Source organism: Salarias fasciatus, chromosome 5, assembly GCF_902148845.1.
Source record: "Salarias fasciatus chromosome 5, fSalaFa1.1, whole genome shotgun sequence".
NCBI classification, from domain to species: Eukaryota; Metazoa; Chordata; class Actinopteri; order Blenniiformes; family Blenniidae; genus Salarias; species Salarias fasciatus.
Window position 1 is genome coordinate 33,856,223 of NC_043749.1, and position 20,237 is coordinate 33,876,459.

A 20,237-nucleotide genomic window follows, 5' to 3' on the forward strand; every position below is an offset into this window, starting at 1 on the left:
CTTTTTTTTATAACCAACGCTGTTAATGATTAAAGGCTGTGTTCAATGATCACACTAAGTATTGTTTTCACGTGTGTGTCTACACTTGGTGACCAAACCAAATTGAATTGACAACCCGCCCTGCTCTGCCTCTGATTGGCTCAATCCGTTCTCGTGCTGCACAGTAAACACAGACATTAACCAATCATTTCAGTAAATGCAGCTAGAACTATCCAATCAGAGGTACAGCAGGGCTTTCTCACTCTAGAGAAGAAAAGAAAAGGTTGTCTGACTTGGAGAAACTGCAGAACGGTGCATCATGGGGGATTTGGAAGGAGTTGCATGAAAGGTTGGCTGGAAAATTTGAAGTACACTACAGGTCACATGTCAGGATAGATTTGTGAATAGTGGAGAAACACGGTGTGCTAACGTGTTAACTGTTTAGCCGAAAAACTACATCAACAAAGAAAAACCCTTGTTTAAGCTGATAGCAGACCTTGCGTGGAGGCATACGTACTTGTTGAAGAGGTTCAGGCCGATGCGATAGTGCCTCTTGCGGATGATGTCGTTGCTGAATGCGGGCGAGTCCCAGCTGTTGCGGGTCTCCTTGTGGTACGTCTGCTTGCTGAGCGTCTGCTCTCTCAGGCTGTCCCTGGACGAGGACTCGGAGCTGCAGTTGATGGTGTCGTTGGAGTTCGACGTGCTGTTGATGCTGTCGTTGTCGCCGTCTGAGAAATCCGACTCGGACTTGCTCTGCCGGTTCGCCGTACCGTTGATGGCCAGGTGGGGCTCCAGCTGCCGCGGACGGTGGCGGGAGGCGTCGTCCTCTCGAGAGGGCCCGCGCGGCGGCAGGCCGTGACCCATGTGTTTGGGGCTGCTCTGCTGGTTGGCGAGGCTCCGCTCGTAGGCGTTCTGCCTCTTCAGGGAGCTGCGATCGGAGCGGTCGCTCAGCTCCACCGAGCTGTCGCTGGGAGGTTCGATGGTCAGCAGGGGGAGGTGGTCCACCCGCAGCCGCTGCTCCTGGCATTCTAAGGAAGGTGTGCTGCGGCAGCTGGTGTCGGTGTCCCCCTTGTCGTCCTTGTGAGCGAGGGACCAGTAGTCCTGGGAAGAGTTGAGGGACCGCTGGCGCAGGTCCGACTCTGTGCTGGAGGGCCGATCGACGGACTGAGACAGAGGCAGCGGCGGGGAGAGCTCCTCCTCGTCGATGTAAAGCGTCACGTCGCTGTAAGAGGCCGTCATCTCGTCCAGCTTCCGGTGGTCTGCGCTGTGGGACGGCTTCACCTGGCAGCTGACCTCCCGGTCCACATCCGGGTGGCCTCTTCCCGGCTCTGACTGACTGTCCTCGCCGTGTAAACTGCGGCAGTTCAGAGCGTCGTCTATCGATTCAGCGAGAGACTTCACTTGCCTTGAGAAGGCATCCTCCAGCTCCGTAATGGCGTCCGTAAAGTCACTCTGTGTGGTGGGTGTCTTGGCCTGCACCCCCATCTCCCCGCCGTGCTCCGACTGCATCAACGCACCGATCTTGGTGCCATCATCCGTTAGCGAAACCTGCTTTCCCTCGAAGTAGGAGCTGTGGACTTTTTCAGGTCCTTCAAAGGAAAACTGCATCCTCATATTGGATAGGACGATCCGTCTGGACATACGGTTCTCAGACATAGAACTTCTAAGACGCTCAAAGTTTTTGTTCATCTGGTACTGACGGAAGGCTGTCTGGATGGTGCGGGCAGCATGCCGGGTTATGAAACGCCCGCCATATTTACGCTCTAGCATCTCCACCTGCGAGCAGAAAAGGGAAAGTTGATGATGTACACACCGCAAAAGGCAGATTTACGTCCTTTCAGCCCTCACTCAGTGATTTTCTAGTCAGACGCATTATATTTTACTGATGGAAAATCCTTAACTTTATGGACATGACAGTAATTCAAATATCTTCTAACCTTTAACCCTAAAATACCTGCATTTCTGAAGATTTATATGCACATTAGTATGTCATAAAATTTAATGTGGCTCACAGGTTCCATACTTCCAAAGTCAGGCGATCATCGAACCAGAATATCTTATTACCACAGGGCCAAAGAGATGGAGGTTCTCCTGGTTTTCTAGAAACTTCATCTTAAATCCTAAAACTTGACCTTTTGCAGTGGACAGTGACCACCTTAATCACCTAAGAATCTTTCCTATTCAGGCATTTGATCAGGTTAGGTATATGGAAGCTACGTCAGAGGACTACTCTAGAGAAACGCTTCCTTCATTTTCTAAAAGCAAGACACAACTAAGACTGTGTGTTTGATCATATTCTGGGGAAAAGTGTGATATTCGGTGGTAAGTTCAATCACCCCTGGATTCAGGAACCACTCACATGACAGCGTTTCAGGTGAAACATTTCTGTTAAAGGTAAGTTTCCTGTTTATATGAATGTGAACCAATCGGCAGTCTCTTGTACTGTAAACTGAAAAAGCAGAGCGATGAACAGTAGCCATAAGCAGAGTGTTGCAGTTGTGTTGCCCTTGTGCACATTGACCCAGTTTTCCACCTCTGGCCTCACGCCGTAAAATGACACTAATCGGGCTCCATGTGAGGGCCGAAGCGCCCCGTCAACCAAAAGGGACACGGCGGAGGCTGTCACTGTGGTAAGGACTACTGTAACAGAAGTACTTTCTCTGGTTCAAATAGGTGAACAGTGACAGGTAGGTTCAGGATTGCTGGGAGCAGCCGACAGTCAAGCGCTCTACTTCCTGCTGTAAATCTCAGTTTACGACTTGGTTCTCTCTACGTATCCACTCTGGGCCGTGTGAAGAAGCTGTGGGTCATGACCACAACAATAAGAAAGGCTTTACAAGAGGCCAAAGTTTGTTTTCCCCCTTCAGGGAGGCAGGCCTCCTCCTTGTGACAGGCTGATGAGTTACAGAGAGGCTCGGGGTAGAGTTACTGCCCCTGCACCGAGGGGTAGGGGGAACTTGATCAGGATGCCCCCCTCTGGTAGCCGTGCTTTGGGGGGGCATCAGGGATGACCAACTGGGAGAGTCCCCAAGGTCACCCCAGGACTGGCTGGACAGATCCCATCGCTCAGCGGGAATCGGACGTCCTGGGGTTAACCCCGGAGAGCCGGAGGAAGACAGGGACAGTCTTTCAACAATGTTCTCCACTTTGTGCCAAGTTTGTGCATGTGAAGCTAGAAGAAGGCGTGTTTTCAGTCCAGTTAAACCCACGCCTGAGTTCTCTAAGGCTCGGTAAGCAGGTTGTAGACACATTGAGGGAGGCCGCTGATATTTTTGGGAACATTATTGTAAAAGGTTGCCCATTCAACCAAACAAGAACAACCTTTAAAATCAGGACAGCGGATCACGAACGGGTCCAAACAACAGTTACTTCAAGTACGAGTGGACTTATCCAGAGATCTGTACTGGCATCTGTGGAGATGTGGGTTTCATTTCTAACTGTTTGTTTTCTGATTTAACACTCATTTTTACTACTCATTTCTCTCCTTTCATTATCCTACAAATATATTTAATGCTGCAGCCATTGTGTACTACGACACTAGTCTTCAATTGTTAATGTCCTTTGTCAAACAGCTGAAACTGAAGGATCTGGGATGCATCTTAAGAAAATGAGAATACCATGCTAAAAAGGTACGGACGCTAATTTAAAATAGAACTGAGATTAGCATGATTGTCTGCAGCATGCGTGTGTGGTTTTATTACCAAAACTAACAACAGCACCCACTAGTGGTCCAATATGAAAACAACAATTTTCAGTGTTCCTGATGTTGCTGTGTGAATGCAGAACTTGTTGGTTTCATGGCATTATGATGGTACAATTACCTTTTCAACTGCTAACTAGTGAACTTCAAGTCGCCTGCCAATGTAACAACTGTTATATATATATTTATATATATTTATATCTAACATGCTCGGAGGCTTGTTTCTAAAATTTAACTTTTGGTTCAATTGCATTTGCAATAAATAATCATTAATATTGCATGGAAAGCAGATCCTCCACCCGCAGTGGAAGCCAGCAATGCAATTAAAACCCACAGTCCAGTGGGATCCTGCTGTGTTATTCTGTTACAAAATATTCAATTAAAACAAATGTCAGAACATGAACTGATAAGTTAACTGCAAATTTGTCCAACTCCACTTTCACGTCTACTAAACCACAGAGATTTTTTGAGGTTGTCTTAGGAGATCAGACACATTTCAATCCTCTCATCCTTTCCTGCTGTAATAATCCAGTGACCCCATTGTTTACCTACTGAGAGCCACACACTTTCTATTTTCACATAGCTGCAGTCAATCCGGGGGATTGGGGGGGATTTCTTTGCTGATTTCTAAACTCCAAACAGGAAAAAAGGCAGCGGAGGTGAACGATAATCCCTGCCGGATTTGTTACTACATGCTACTCTCTTCACATAACACACAGTAATCTGTCCGAAAGTCGCTCTGCAAAAATGAGTCGCTCAGCCTTGACGATTTCAGCTGTGAAAAACACAACGACATTGATTCGGACTTCTGGAGATAATTCAGATCTATTCATTCGTGCTTACGCTTGATTGCTGAGTAAAAGTGAAGCAGGTCCTCGGGAAGCGCTCCCACTCACCTGCTTGTCCTGCAGGTCCGAGGAGAGCTCATAGCTCTCCGACAGCGAGCGCGAGCGCTTGATGGCCTCCTCCTCGGCCTGCTTGCGGAGGATGGACTGCGAGTGCTGCAGTTTGGGCCGGCGGGGCCGCAGGTGGCCGGGGAGGAGGATGTGTCCGTAGAACTGGCTGTCCAGGTGGTCGGGGCCGAGCCCGCCGCCGCCGCCGCCGCGGGTCACTGGGACGCAACTGTAGCCGCCGCTGGGGTCCACAGAGGCGCCCACCTCGCTGCCCGAAGCATCACCTTCCACACTGTAACACACACACACACACAAACACACACACATCAGTGTGCTGCCTTCCTGAGAGCGCTGCCCTGAGTCAACACGCAGCACGTGACAGACGGGAAATGTGAACTTTGATACCGCCGGCTGGGTATATATGAGAGGGAGAGCATTTATAGAAGCATTCAGTGTGTGCTGCCCGTCCTCCGCACACGCTCTGCCGTGTCACCCAGGAACGGCCTCGGGCCAGACTGGATTAGCTGAAGTCAAATGTCTGAACAAACCGCCGACATCCACAGCCATGAAGAACAGTCCGAACTGGTTAAAACACACAAGGAAAGTCGGAGCACAAGCTTGTGCTGAGAAGATGCCGGAACTTTATAAACCTGGTATCTCCATTACTCGATTACTGAAGCTACTGAAGTGATCCATTCAACCTTCCCTCTGTCATCGGGGAACAGTAACTGTAAGAGGAGGGCCTCACCTCTCCGGAGGGAACCAGACCTGCTTTGCGCGACAGCAGTGTCGGCATCACTCAAACCAGCATTAGAAGCCTCCAATAAACCTCAGATTCCCTTTCACAGACCTAACAGCAGCTGCCTGCATGCTGACGGTTTTTCTTCTCTCTGACAGCCGGTCTGCAGAGAACAATAACGCCCCGTTCACACAACATTTTGTCATTTTCATGCGTTCACATATAAATGAAAGAAGAGTAGTTTACATGACAACGCCGGTCGGAGTCAGTGAGAACGGTCTGTCGTCGTGTAAACGGGGGAAACTGCAGCTTTCTTGAAAACACTTTTTCCCGTCACTGTAAACAGTACAAACCCAGTTGTTAACTGGCGGCCACAAGTAAAGTCAGTACTATTACTGCGGTAACTGTAATGAAATGCTCATTTACAGTAAGTGGAAACACGACCCCCCCGCAGTAATGAGCAGCGACAGGCTCCCTGGGAGCTCAGCCACAGATGGCGAGTCTTTCATACAGCAGCGACGCGTGGAGAGGCCTGGCGCCGCCGTGCGCTCAGATCCGAGGAGAAGCCTCCACAATGGAAATCAAAGCGGCTTCATGAGAGGAGAAAAGACAGCAACCTGATGTGACTGCCTCCCTCCTGAGAGCTTGATTTGAAGGAGCGGCGTCTGGTTTTGTGCTGCGGCAGAACAGGATGCCGGATTAAACATGTATCAAACCGCTCATCCACATTTCAATGAAGCGCGTTCAGTTCTATCGGCGGTGAAGCGGCTCAGCGTGGAGGAAGTGCTGACGAGAGAACCACAGCTTCATCTGCCTCAAAGAGAATATACATCCACATACATTCACAGCTGTACATTATGGATGGAGCTGCGAGGACGAGCTCGTCACATGAAAACTACCAACACGGGAGATATGAATGCGACGGCAGGGGGCCTGAAATGACGGCTTCTGCTGGCTTTACCTCGCTCTCACAATGACAAAGACTGCATCTGGAGCTTTATTTCCTGTTTAAAAACATGAGGAGAACATAACTTCCTTCATATAACTGACACTTGCTGAAAGTTTGTCTCAAATTATTGTTTTGCTTCCAAAAAGAGTCATTAGGCCCCATTTACACGACAGCTCAGGGAACAAAATGTAGCCTCTTTGCATTTCCCAGAAAAGTTTCAGAGAAGTTTTGTGTTCACAAGACAACCTTTCTAAAACGATTCATGTTGGGCCACTAGTGGGTGCTGTTTGCTTTTTCAAATATCAAGTTCCAGAAGAATCTGGATTCAGAGTCATGATGAAAAGCAATGTCACATGTGCAGAGAGTGTTTCATCCATTCATCGAAGATAACGGCAGATCAGATCCCCTTCGAGCTGACTCGTGATACTGGATTACTTAATTCTTTTTGGGGGGTTTTCATGATGAATATAAAGTACCTATATGTTCATCTGTACCCGGTTGGAACCGACTATGGTCAGGAAACATGCTGGCACGCTCTTACTTTCAGTGAATGTTCAATTGGTAAATAGAAAGTTTCCCATCATGAGTCTTGATATTCTCTAAAGTTTGCAAAGCTGAATTTCTCTTGAAAATATGAGCCCAGAGCACCCCTCCACTGACAGTTCAACCCCCTCCAGGTCAGTATGTCCCCCGCGCGGTAAGACCGCTGAAAGATCGATACTCCACACGTTTCTCCACCAGCATGACTTGGACAAACTGCCAGCTTCTTTCAGCCGGAACGTTTCCACCGAGCTGAAACTCTGAGATTCACTCATTCTCTTCTCCGTAACGCGGCAGTATTTCACACCAGAAGGTCGTCCGTGGCGGTGTGCGTAGCTGTGATGGCGACAACAGCACGGCGAGGGAGCGCTGCGTCGGAGATGTACTTCCTTCATCAATTCGCCTCAGACAGCAGCGTGGCCGGCTTTCTGGATCCGCTCTGGAAAAACAATAAATCCACGGAGTGCGGCGTGGAGCCCGTTGCTGCCTTGGTATTCCGTGACCTTGAGAGCAATACGCCGTCAATCAGTGAGCGAGAAATGGTCTGTGATTCAGACACAGCAGTGAGGAGACAATATCACCTTGACTCCTTCTTAAACAGATCAAGGTCTTAAAAAACTTCATCTCTAAAAGGTTCATCAATACAGTTAATTCCGCCGTGTCGTCAGTATGATGTGATGGACGATGCAGTACATTTTAAGTTCAGAGATTATTGATCAGGGTAGAACCTCATCAAACAACAGAGAACGAGTGAAGGTCAGGAGAGACACGGTCAGACCAAAGCTTTAAATGCAGACAGATCCGACACCCAGAGAGGCTCAGAGCACGAAACTAACGATTCAGTCACAAAACAGTTTTCCCTACTTGAAAACTACATCATTTTCCTTGTTTCTGCTATTTCTGCATAAAGGTCGGACTTTTCTGAAACGTCTAGTAAACAGACCTTCATCTCCTTCAAATCTCACATCGACGTCAGATCAATTAGAGAGCTGTGCTTCCCCCTCTGGCCACCAGGTGTCAGTGTTGGAATCTGCACTCAGCATTTTCTCCCAGAAAATTCGTCAAGAGAAAGAAGCCAAACCTCAGGTGTGTTGTGTTAACACACTGAGGTGGGAAAAAATAAATCTGGAAACAAGAGGGTGACCGCCAATTTACTTTCATTATTCTGCCGTTTTCTGTAATTATTCCGTGAATTTGAGGTACTGCTGCATGAAAATGTAAAGAATGACACTTTAGCTAAAGTCTTCAGAGGGTCTCATGTTTATTGTCTGAAACTATGAGGACCAATGAGGGTATATATGGATCACGATGACTGTTATAAACAGAGATACATATAATAAATATGTGAATATTGTCATAGGAAGTGCAGCACTGAGCTGACGTGCGGTGTGTGAATCTGGAGTCAGACGTGTGGAGCGTGGCGAGGCGGGGTGAAGATCCTCTGTCTAGGGATCACTCCGCTCATTACAGAAAATGTCATCCTTCATCAATCTGGACTCTCAACACTGTTAATAATGAAAAAGAAACCACACTGGGAACTCTCCAGTCATTTCTCATTTTAAAAGGAACCCATTTAATCAGCCGCAGAGAGCTTCAATTAGACCGGAAGGTGGGCCTCTGTGGCAGAGGGTCTTTTACAGGAACAATCCAAGACGAGCACAATATGCTTGAAATGCAGCCAAACCTCCGGGGATTCCAACAGAAAGCATGCTGACACTCCAGGATTGTTTAAAGTCTTCACCGGGCTGCTTGGATCGCAGTAAACAACACGCTCGATGCTCGTTTCCTCAACAAAAATCAGAGAGCGAAATGCGGCCCTGCTCAGGTGAAGCCGGTTGGACGCGTTGTGTTCCGGAGCCGAACAGAGACACTTTGCATTTCAATACCGATAACCTGCGCCGTCTCCTCCCGGCGGCACAGAGGGCTGAGTCACCCCGGCAGTCACAGCATTACTGATCCCATTCATTCACACTAGATGGACTGTGATTAATCTCCAATTTACTGCCCCAAAAATCCCATTTTATAGCAGAAGACACAGAAACGCCGAGCAGAGAGAAGGAATGAGAGTTTACACCAGCTGTGTTCGTTAAATGGCGTCAGATCAATAAAACAGTCAATGTCAGTTCTTATCAGCGTTTCAGACTGAAGGTTCGAGCTGCAGCTCCCACTGTAAAGACCAAGGAGGCTGCTGGGAAATCTGCAGCATATCCAGAAAATCTCTGTCCAACTGTTCTGTATTCAGCTTTCAGAGCTGGAGCAAAAGTTATATCATTAAAATGTCATTAGCATCGTCTTCACATCCTAATTTCTCCATTTGACGGAAGAATCATGCACAGGTGCATTTTCTTATGCTGCTCAGACTGAATGATTTTGTTGCTGTTCATTCACACTCAATAGATTTTACTTTATAGAAGCCACCAATTCACCAATGCTGCTTTTACAAGTACTAAACTGTGGCTGCCAGCTAAACTCTGCACATCGCTCATCCGTCTGCTGCTGACGCTTCTGACAGATGACGTTGTTATAAGCAGAAAAAATATGCAACTGTGTGAGACATTACCTAATTTTTAATTGCCATACAGAAATATTTACACAGTCGATGTGCCATACGCGTTTACAAAGTGCTTTCACACAACCAAAGTTAACACACAGTGCTGCACACCAGGAGTGCAATTCAAAGCACACAACAGGAAACAGAATGAGAGAGAAAACTATAAAACACGGCAAAAACAGGAACGAGGGGATTAAAACACCCAAAACAACACTGACGCAAATAATACAAAATCAGATCAACGTGTGAGTCGACAGCCAGCGAGGAAAAGTAGGTTTTATGATGTGTAATAAAGAAGAGGCCTGTCTGACATGTAAAAGGAGAGTCCAGAGACTGGTGAGAGGAAAGCTAAGACAAACAAGAATCTGCTCTGCTCCGGTCAGTGGTTCAGACGCCGCGTCCTAAAGCCCTCTGACCTCTGGGGATCAGTTTGATTCTTTTATACGTTATTGGGGGAAATTGCTTTTTTCTCGGATGCAGTGGTGCAGCTTATGGGGGTCAAGGGTCACGCTCAAGGCCACAGTGGAGACCGGTCTGCTGTGGGAATTGAATCTGTGAACTCTCGATCCAGAGCTGGTTTCTCTGGCCACTGCTGGGACCGCCCGTCACTCAGAGCGACGTCTGGAGCTGCCCTTGAACAGACAACTTGCCGGTAATGCTGCTCTATAATACTGAGACCGTGTTTCATTTTGATTTGAATCCACAGTTTTGCTAAACCGTGCCTCGTTTACACGGTGTTTCAATGAGGAGGCCTTGTTTTGTGCTTTCCTTCATGAAAAGTTCAGGAACACCACCTCCTCGTCTCTCCTTTTAGAGGAAAGATCACACGCAGTCTGTTTGGACTCAGTCTAGACAAAGCGTCTGAAATTCTCAGTAAAGAGGCAGATATTGGCTCATGCGCCGCCGTCTCGCCGTCTCCCTGCCAGAGACATGTTTTGGAAGCTCTAACTTTGCAGTGACAAACTGCTAATGAGACGAGCGAACATATTTTTGCAAATTGGCAGAAGTTTGGTCCAAATCTGAGATCACAGCGCCGCTCCCCCCTTCATGTGATGTTCGACTTTTAACAGCCCTAAAAGCGTCTCCTGTGTTTTCCCCAGCTTCCTGTTCTGTTTGCGTCTCCATTTTCCTTGTTTTCTGTTGCTTTCTGGTGTGAGTAACAGAATCCTGAGCAGCTTGGCGAGTCATGCGAAGGGCGTCGGAGTCGTTTCTGTTTTGTCTACAGTCTAATCACTCGTACGGTCGCTGGTCACCAAGGAGGTGCAAATGCAAACACTGGAGATGAGATCGCAACACATTATGTAAAAACTGGAAAATCACGGTTTTTACAGACGCATGAGCGCCACAGCTCTTTTCCACCCGTCTGTTTTCGTCCACCTCAGACTTTCCATGAGAAACTCCAGCCCTTCAGAGATCCTCAGCCTGAGCACGGCTCCTTCAGGGCCATGAACCCTGAGCCACTCTGAGTTTACACTTTGACCTTCAAGAGACGTTTCTTTGGCCAACTGTTCTCCACAATTCCACTGAAAAGACTCAGAATGACAAGGAAAGCAGCCAAACCCGGCAGTCCACCGATGGAGAAGCCTCGGCCTGCAGCACTCACCTTGCCCCGAACGCCAAGCCCACATTTCCAGTCCACAGCCCCGCGGCCCCGCGGCCCCCCGGCCCCCCGGCGCTCCATGACAGCGCATAAACGGCCTTCCGATTGAATCTTAATGAAGCGAACGATCTGTCAAAGGCGGCGAGCGAAGTGAGGACAGCTCCGCCGTGGACGCGTTCCCCGGAGACGTTCCTCCGCCGCGCCGCCGAGCGGCTCTATCAGACCAGAGCGTCTTCCCGCCGTCGTACCGCGGCCCTGATTTAATGACTCCGAGCTGCCACTCGCTGCCGTCCCGGGCCCGTTTGTTTGGCCCCGCATCCACGCCGAACCGCCTCAACTCCCGAAAGTTGACTGAGTTGAAAAGTTGAGTTGGAGGGCGCCGAAAACGGAGTGCCGACGCAGAGTCCTCCTCCATCAGCAGCTAAACGGGGAGCCGGTTGACTCAATAAGAGACGGCAGTAATTCTGTTGGACATGAACGATTTCTCCCTCAATGAGAGGAGCGACCGCGAGTCCCTCGTCCGCCAACGGTCAATCAAAGAGCGAGCAGATGACCAGTCCTCCGGGCGGCGCCGGCACACTCACCGTGCTGGTCTTCATGAGTATTTGTTCCTGCACAATAACAAAACGCTCTGAACTTCCTCCTGTTCCGCTTTCACCAAAAGTGACAGAGAAGCTGAGCTGACTGTTGCTGAACCTCGTCCAGTCTCACGTTTCTTCAGACGTCGAGCTGGACTGGTTTTCCTCATAAGAACAGATTTTGTCTCAGAACAAGGCAAACCCTGCGTCTTTCATTTGTTCTCAACACAAAGATAAAACGTACAGACAAGACTTCACTGGCGTCCCTTCAAGGCCAACATAAAACCAATCATCATCAACTAATCCTCCGTTTCAGCCTCTCTTAAACCCGACTGTAACCAATTAGGCCCATTTAATCACCATTTCCACTGCGTCTCTGTTATCCAAACCTCATTAAGCCCACATTTCCTCGCCCGATGAAGTACCAACATTTGACTTGGAGCTAATTGGCACTAATCGTTTGATTTAGTTTTTACATTTTGACAACTGCTTTGATTCCTGTAAGCTCATTGTTTGAATCAGGAAACTACATTTTTACCTTTCCTTATTCATTATTTTAGGCTGTTTCATTATTTGCAGCAAACCAATGTTTATGCTGTTGTATATTATTTAAATATCTCCAGTTTTTCTAAATCTTTACTGTAATCCAGGGATTGTAGTAGTTCTGTCTTTAATTAAACTAAAGTAAACATTGTCTGGTTCTCTCTGAAACTTCTGCTCGGTCTGAGCAACCTGAAGAGTTTCCTGATTTAAAAGACGTGTGATTAGAAGTGTTTTATTTCTCTTGATAGTGAAGTAAAGTGGATTTAATTTCACAGTGGAGTTCGTGCAGTTCCCAGGGTTATAGCATGACTTTAATGGCTCGCTAACGTCGCCCATAAAGCTTCGGGCCGCTCCGCCGTCAGCACAGCTCTCATTATTCAGCTTTTTCCTTGAGCCCGGAACGCTCGGCTCCAGCCTCCCCTCCCGGTGACCTTTCCCGCTACGTGTGAAGAATCCAAACACCTGGAGGAGGCAGACTGAACTGTACATGACAGGAATGACCGAGCGGAGAGCTGGATAAATACCGCCGTAACGACAGCGGGACGTGTTGGAATGACAGCTGCAGAGCGGCGCCGTCGCTCTGCGTTCGGTTTGCATGCATCTGTGCCACCGCATTGATCGGCACCCGCTTCCTCGTGTAGCTGTCCATCGATCGCACTAAAAAGCCCGTTGAGGAATGCAGGAAACAGCCGGTCCCTTAACTGTAGCTGGACGAGCGCTTTCTGCAGAAAGACAACTCAACACCGCCTGGTTGTTTAAGGACTTGTCTTCCCTCCACGGCGCAGCGCAGCCAGAAGCACGGCGGCGACAACAGCTCCTCGCCCTCAGAGGTCCTGGTACCAGCCGCTTTCAGCTCGTCTCTTCAACCCTTCACCAACACTCGTCCTCTCACCCCCACCCTCCAGCAGCATGCCCACCGTCCCACTGCAGGGACACTTCCACATGCTGCATGGAGCCGCCTCTCGTCCATCGGGGACAGAAATAGAGTCATTGACAGACACTGCATTTTCTGCTCCGGTTGGTAAGTAAATTGAGCGGTGTGTGTGTGTGTGTGTGTGTGTGTGTGTGAGGGTACTGGTGTGTGCACGTCCACCTCCCCAGATGCTCTGCTCCCCGAAACATCGCCGCCGCTGATCACAGCTGCAGGCAGGAAGCTGAGCGGAGCCGTAAAGAGAGAAGCTGAGAACGATCGCGGATCTCATGTTGACTTGATATCAAGAATCCTCACGGTAAATAAAAACTGCTCCGCTCAGTCGGGCCGTCCGAGGCCCGTTTACACACCGGGTTGTTCATGTGAGGGAGGAGTGTGTAGGAATAAGCAGCAGCTGAGTGTCTGTTCCTCCGGGGGGGGGGGGGGGTTTATTCCCGACTCCCTGCTGTGTTGAGCCGAGTGTTCCTCTGAGGAAAAGACCGAATCAAAGCCGACACGCCACAGCCCTCCGCTGTAAACGCCGTCTTCACACAGTTCTAACACCCAAAAAGTGTTCAGGAAGATGTTCTGCCTCCCAAATGAGGGTCTGCTGGAATGGTTTCTCGCCATAAAGGCCGATCTTTTAAACCTCGACATGGACGGAGTTCAACCTCCAGAGCTCCAGGTAGTCACAGCAGGAGGTACGATGTGATGTGAAGGCTCGGCGATCGGAGCAAACGGAACATTCACTCATTCATAAACCTGGATTTTTGGAAAGGATTCTCAGCGACTCGGGCTGTAAAGACCTCGTTTCCACAACCTTTTCCAGTGAAAACACAGAAGCCTTCGTTCTGTTTTTCATGTAATTTTGCACAACCTGAAGCATTCCTGCAAATCAGCAACTTCTGACTTCAAACATGGAGGGTGGTGAAAGTTTCTGGACCTCCTCCAAACCCAGCGAGCCTTTATTTCCTCCCACTCAGGCGTCAGCCAACAATTTGTTCCACTTTCCATGCCGACAAACAAATTGCACCACAATGCATCTGTGCACTGCAGCGTTGTTTGGATAAACTGGGCTGAATTACAGCAGCTGCTCTGAATGGAGCTGGCTCAGTGTTCGCTGTCGAGATGGACACTTTGATAAACCTGGTGTCCTGTGGTGTAGGAATGTTGATTTATCAGTTCTGGTCAGTCAGTCATTAGAACAGGCTCCGTTCAGGAACCATGAGCCTTTGCTTCTCATGAGTCCATCACTAGTTCACTGCTGTTCACGTCCCTGAATGAGAATGAGAAGTTTGGCATTCCTGAAGAAGACCTGACGTATACACTCCTGTCATGATTTGAGTTAGTCGACCTCCCAAATCTGCTCTGGCAGATGATCAACTGGCATGTAGGAGAAGAAAAATGCAAACACTTCCTGTTCTACGAATGAAAAAAACAAAACAAAAAAGCAAGTGATCCAGGTAGGAGTAATGTTTCATTGCTGGATTTAAAGTGTGTTTGTTGTAGCTTGAAATATGAGATTATATTTGACCTGGTTCTTTTTGCACCTCACTTTAATTATGAGCCGGAGCTGAATGTACACAAGCAGCGCTGCTATTTCCTCAGCCATTAACTCGGCTCTCCGCCGGCCTGCGCCCGGTCCGCGCTCAGGCCGCGGCGTGTTTTCACAAGTGCCGGCACACTCGTAATTATCTCCAGTGTGAGAAGCGTGTCCTGTTTACAGATCCAGGGGAAAAGGTTCATTTTGACCAGAAAACAAAGATCCCGGCAGAGACGGCCCTCGGCCTCTGGCCGCGCTCCAAACACGTCATCCCCACGCCGCCGCCGCTGCCGCCGCCGAGCGAGCGCGCCCGGCCCCGCTCTAAAGCTGTTTGGCCTGGGTTCAGCCCTGTAATCCCTGAGCTCAGAACGCGCCCACGTGTGGCCCCCGGGGGGAGGCGGCGGCGGCGGCCCGGCCCTCTGCAGCTCTGCAGCGAGGGGATTAACTCCGCGCTCTCAGGATGCACGGCGCTGAACGCTCTTCGCCCACTTCAGGAGCAGCGCCGTGCACGTGCTGGCATGCATACATTCAGGTCGCACTGCGTGCCATCATGCACGCAAACGGCCCCGTCGCCGGCAGGCTGCAGGGTCCAGATGCAAACGCAGTCGATGTTCTGCTGATGACCATATGGCGAGCGAATCTGCTCCGTGTTTACGCTCTGCAGCGGCTCCACGAACCACCTCGCTGCAGTTATTCAGCTTATCTCCGCTAATCCTGCTGCCGTAACTCTTCCTCCATCCTGCTTCTGAGCCGCCCCTAAGCTCCAGAGCCAAACCGGCGCCGGGAACCTGCCGCTCGGTGGCGAGCAGCAGACACGGAACAGCGCCGGGCAAACACGAGCCTCGACTCACAACCCTGCAGATCACACACCGGCTCAAAGAAATGGTTCCAGCGGCCTGACGGGCCGCGAAATGCCTCATTATTCCACCAAATGCACACCAGCTCCGATTCAGCCGTCCATTATCTGCAAGCAATTTGTGGTTTATTGAAGGTATTCCTGACCCGAGTTCATCTGATCACTTTCTACAGTAATTATCATATATCATTACATAAAAATGGTTGCAAATGTCTCACTTGTCCTCTTCAATTTTACCTGATTAGCTTCAGAAGATGGACTCCAATAACGAGTGGAAACATCCTGAATGATGAATGAAGGAAAGTTACAGCTTCTGGGAAAACGCGCGTCATGCCGGCTGGATAATTCCAGTCGGCTCTTCACAGTACACCAGGACGCTGCTTCACACTCACCAGGGATCATTCTGGTTGCCAGATGAGAGTATTTCTCCGTAATATAATACCATCCAGAGAAACAGACAAAGTCTTAATTAACAGAATGACTCTAGAATCTATTGCAGTTTTATCAGCTTTAATCATTTTGAAGTCAGGGTTGCTAGTTTCTCAGTTTATACGGTGGAGAATTGAGGTTAATGTCAAGGTTTAGTTTGGTTTTCACTTGAAAATGTAACGTAATGGAGCCTGAACAGCGTCTCTGTCACGGTGCAGTAGTTATACATTCATCTTCAAAAGGTATTGATTTGAAATGGACCTTGAGAAAGCTGTCCAGACAGATTAAATCATTTGTTTTTATCGTCTCCTCAACACTGGTTTGGAAAACCTCCTGATTTTCTGACTATAAAGTCATGAAAGCGTCCAGATCGTCAGATCTCAGCAGACGTCTTCAGTGTTTTCATGAATGATTGAAATCATGTCCAACAATAAAGTCAAATGTGAACGAAGGTGATTCATCCTGTGAGCGATCGCTGCAGTAATCCCAGCCTGAGTGAAGGATGCATCGAGCTGAAATCAATCTGTGTCACTCTGGGCATAAATCCCTCACATGATGTTTGCTTTCTTGCCCGCTCCGTACGTGTGCTCCACGCCGGGGTTGAGCTTTTATCATCAGTTCCAATCTGCAGTGTTTGTTATTGTCAGGTCTGAGCGGCGTGCGGACAATCCGCGCTAACCCCCCGATGCTATCTGCCAGTTCAGGACAGGAAGCCTTTTTTCAGACGTCCTCCGCGGACACGGGGAGCGGCGCTGCCGAGCGGCTCGCCGAGATTCAGGACATGAAAATAAACTTCCTCACAATCTGATGGAGGTCAAGCAACACTTCAGTTAGCAGGGGAGAGAGGAGCGAGGCTGGCGGTGACGCCGCGGCCCCGCCCCCAATGCACAGGCTCCGCCCCCAACACCGGGGTCTTCAGGATTCCCCACCGCGGCAGGATGAGTTCAGGTTCTCGGTTAGAAGTCCAGACAAGCAAACAGGAATGGAAACGATGCTCAAAGATTCCCTCCAGGCAAACCTGGAAGTGTCCATAAAATACACAGCCTGTTCGCTGCACACTTTGATCAGTTTTCTTCACATAAATTATCGTGGCACTAAGATTTTACTCGACATAGAGACGCAACAGAGCAGCGACTCTGCAAAATAACTTATATTACACAACAAACAGGGTGCGGACGCCTCCTGGAACTGCATATTGATTGGCTCGTATGATCTGAAAGCAAAATATATCATTATCTGATGTTCACTTTTATTCGTTTTTGATTAAACAAGTCAAAATTATTGTCAATTTATCTATTTATTGCTAATTTAAAAAATTAAACAAAATATTCTTTAATAATTCCGTGAGAAATCACATGTTTACATGTTGTTGTTTTTTTTAAACTAGACAGTTACTTTGTAACCAGATGTGGCGTTTTGTGTGTCCAGTATTGTTCTACAGAGCAGAAACAGTGTGTTACTGGTGTGTGGTGTCCATGTGAGAGCGGTGAGCGGTTCGGGCGATATCCAGGATCCAGCTGCAGTTCCTGCAGCACCTCAAGTCAAACACTGCTTCCATCTGCTGAGGCTGGGAGCTGTTCTGACAGTTTGCCTGAAAGCAAAGAAACCCTTCAGCTGAGAGAGGAAGATAACGTTTCCTAGAAACGGGGTACAAGGAGAACTCCTCCGATCTGCACAATGTGAGGGAATTCAGAAGTTTAGGCACCAAAAACGGGTCCTGTTGTGGCTGAAGTGGGATTCAACTTCAAACTACTTGCTGTAAGTTCATGGTTTGGAGTTCTGACAAAAGCTGCAGTGAAGCTCAAACTTATTGTAAACAACACAGGACAACGTCTCCATAAACCACGTTTCTTCTCCAAGACAGCATCAATTACTTCAATATGAAAAATTCAATCACACATCTCTTCTTCTAGAACTCTTCTGTCATCGAAGCAAACTTTATTGCTCTTTTTTCCTATTAGCAGTTACTCCTCCTGGGTAATAAACCTCAACATCTGTCCTCTCAGACCAGCCAAATGATGCTCTTCTCCGTCCCGAGGAGGATGGAGGAAGTATTTACTCAGATACCTGATTACCTGATCTAAAATGGCGAGCGGTGGAACTATGAAGAGGCGTCTGGAGCTGAGTGAATCAGAGCCATGAATACTGAACCAGTTCACACTGATTTCATCCAGTCAGACGGTCGAACATGAACCAGTTCTGATGCTGAGAATCCAGATCAGCACACTGCGACGGGGACGGGACTCCTGGACGATCATGCGAGAAGGGAGAGGGACAAACCAATCATCACCGGATAATGGGGAGTGTTTTTGGGGGTAATGAGCTGACGCTCAAACAGCAAGTTACTGCAGTCATTTTCCATTTGTCTGCAAAGCAGAAACGTCCCCTGCCAGTTCAGTACGCCCGCCATCGTCACAGCCCGGTAATGAAGACGCTAGCTGTTATGAAAGGTGTTTGATTTCCTGCACAGACTTGACTCTGTGCTTATGTAAGGGTTTTTTTTTTTTTTTTTTTTTAAATTTCTGCTCATTTAAGTTTGTAAAGTCTAGTAGATTATTGAGGTTTCTGTGCAACAAGTTAAAATTTATCCCGAGTGGGCAGCTCGGCCCGCCGCAGTGAGCGACGGGCCGCTCCGAGCGAGGACCATCAGGGCGCCATCACGCAGCCTGGATCCGAGCCGAGAGCCGCTGACAGGCTCCAGATTCGCCTGCTGCTTTCAAGGGCACCTCATCCCGACGAGGGGAGGAAGGAAAGAGGCTGGGAGCACAGGAGGAGCAGCTGTACGTCGTCTGCTGCGAGGCTCGGGACTGAAAGCCGAAGGGAGGAAGGAGGATGTATTATAGAGCTCAGGCCGGCCAGGTCAGCTCTCCAAATGTCACCGGCAGCAGCAGGAGGAGAAATGGAAATAAGCAAGACCAACACAGATTGAAATGTCACTCTGCGTCCCTTCAAAGCGCAGCGCTGTTTCCCTAAGAAGCAGACGTTCCAGCAGAGAGCCGCCAAAACCCGGCGTGTGGGCGGTTTGGGCGGAGGGCAGGGACCTACCGTGGCGGCGGCGTCAAGTGAGGAGCAGCTGCCCGTCTGGACCCGGGAAGAGACCAGCCCCTGTGGAAGTCCCAGCAGGCTCTGCTCGTCCGTCTGCGTCTAACGGGACTGCGTGAGAGGCGAGCCGCCGCCAGCCCCGGCCACGCCCCCCTCTGAAGGACACTGTCTGCACACGCTCGCCGCGGAGCGCTGCTGATGTTGGCACGTGGAATAAAGACGGTCTTTCTCCTCCGCTGGAGCGCTCACCTCTGCCAGGAAGGAGCCCGGCGGGCTGGAAGGGAGCAGGCTGCGTGGCGAGCGGTGTGTGTTCGCCCGTCAGGAGGAGGGAGTGGCGGCCTGCCGTCACACACTCCATTACCCCGGCTGATTGGGAGATTATTTTTGGCTTCTATCGGCACCCTAATAAAAGCTGAACGCCACGCCGTGTTTTCTCCTTCCACTGGTCAGATGAGCCCGCCTGCCGCCCGCTGGACTCCCGACGGGCCTCAGTGGAAAACACAGCATCGCATGACAGGTCTGGAAAGCTCTCCTCCCGCCAGCTGACGCCTCGGGTGGAGGACATGGGGAAGTAGCTGAGAGCGGGACACACCCACAGTCCGAGCTAAACAGTGAGGGAACAAATATAGCTGTGCATTCAGAGAGGAGTGTGTGAGTGGCTGCAGCTGCCAGGCAGCATGGACTTCCCCTGTCAGGCCAAAACACAAACCAATCAGCATCAGGGTCTTGCTACATGCTAACATGCTAAGGCGTTTCCGGGCTCACACACCAGCCACGCTGCATGGTGCACAGGTTTAATGTTGTTTTGATTGCAGAGAGCAAACCAGCTCACAAGTACATTTAGTGACAGAGGATAGTAAAAATAGACATGTATTATGACGGATATAAAAATAACGTCAGTGTTTTGAACTGCAAGGGCTTTGCGATATTTTTCAAAAGCATTTGCAACTAAGAATTATGAGAAAAACATCAGAAGTGTCATTTTTCGCTAACAGAGGTCTGACTTTACCCGCATCTAGCTCTACAAGAAACCGAGCTCCAGCCCTGAGGCACTATCAGCAGAAAGCTCGCCGGCCATTAGACGCCATTACCGACTCTCAGTCACTTCGCCGCCGCTGAGAGTAATCCCCAATACTCCACACAGAAGCCCTGGCCATATGTTAATGTCACTCTGCATAATTTACCCCACATAAATTTGCCCGTCCAGGCTTATAAATGGCCACTTTAAATCATGCTGGTTGACATCAGATTGTTGTTAGGTTGGCGTTGGCGTCTCTAAGCGTCTCCCGTCCTGCAGGTTTCCGTAGCATTCGTAATTAGACTAATTGCGAGTCCCATCTGGCCGAGCCGTCAATATTAGCCTTTATGAGCAGAGCAGACGCGTT

General features: G+C 49.2%; 1 protein-coding gene across 7 annotated transcripts in view; it reads right to left on the reverse strand.

Moving 5' to 3' along the window:
- Window positions 1-20,237, reverse strand: part of iqsec1b (IQ motif and Sec7 domain ArfGEF 1b) — a 166,847-nt gene that overhangs the window by 14,829 nt on the left and 131,781 nt on the right. For 6 of the 7 annotated variants that reach the window (XM_030091292.1, XM_030091291.1, XM_030091290.1 and 3 more), the window contains 2 exons: window positions 4,576-4,864; window positions 497-1,755 (listed from right to left, as the gene is read on the reverse strand). In XM_030091292.1, the coding sequence (XP_029947152.1) occupies window positions 497-1,755; window positions 4,576-4,864 (1,548 nt within the window). Of the gene's footprint in view, window positions 1-496; window positions 1,756-4,575; window positions 4,865-18,855; window positions 19,002-20,237 lie in introns of those variants that run through there. The other variant, XM_030091296.1, reaches the window with a different exon arrangement.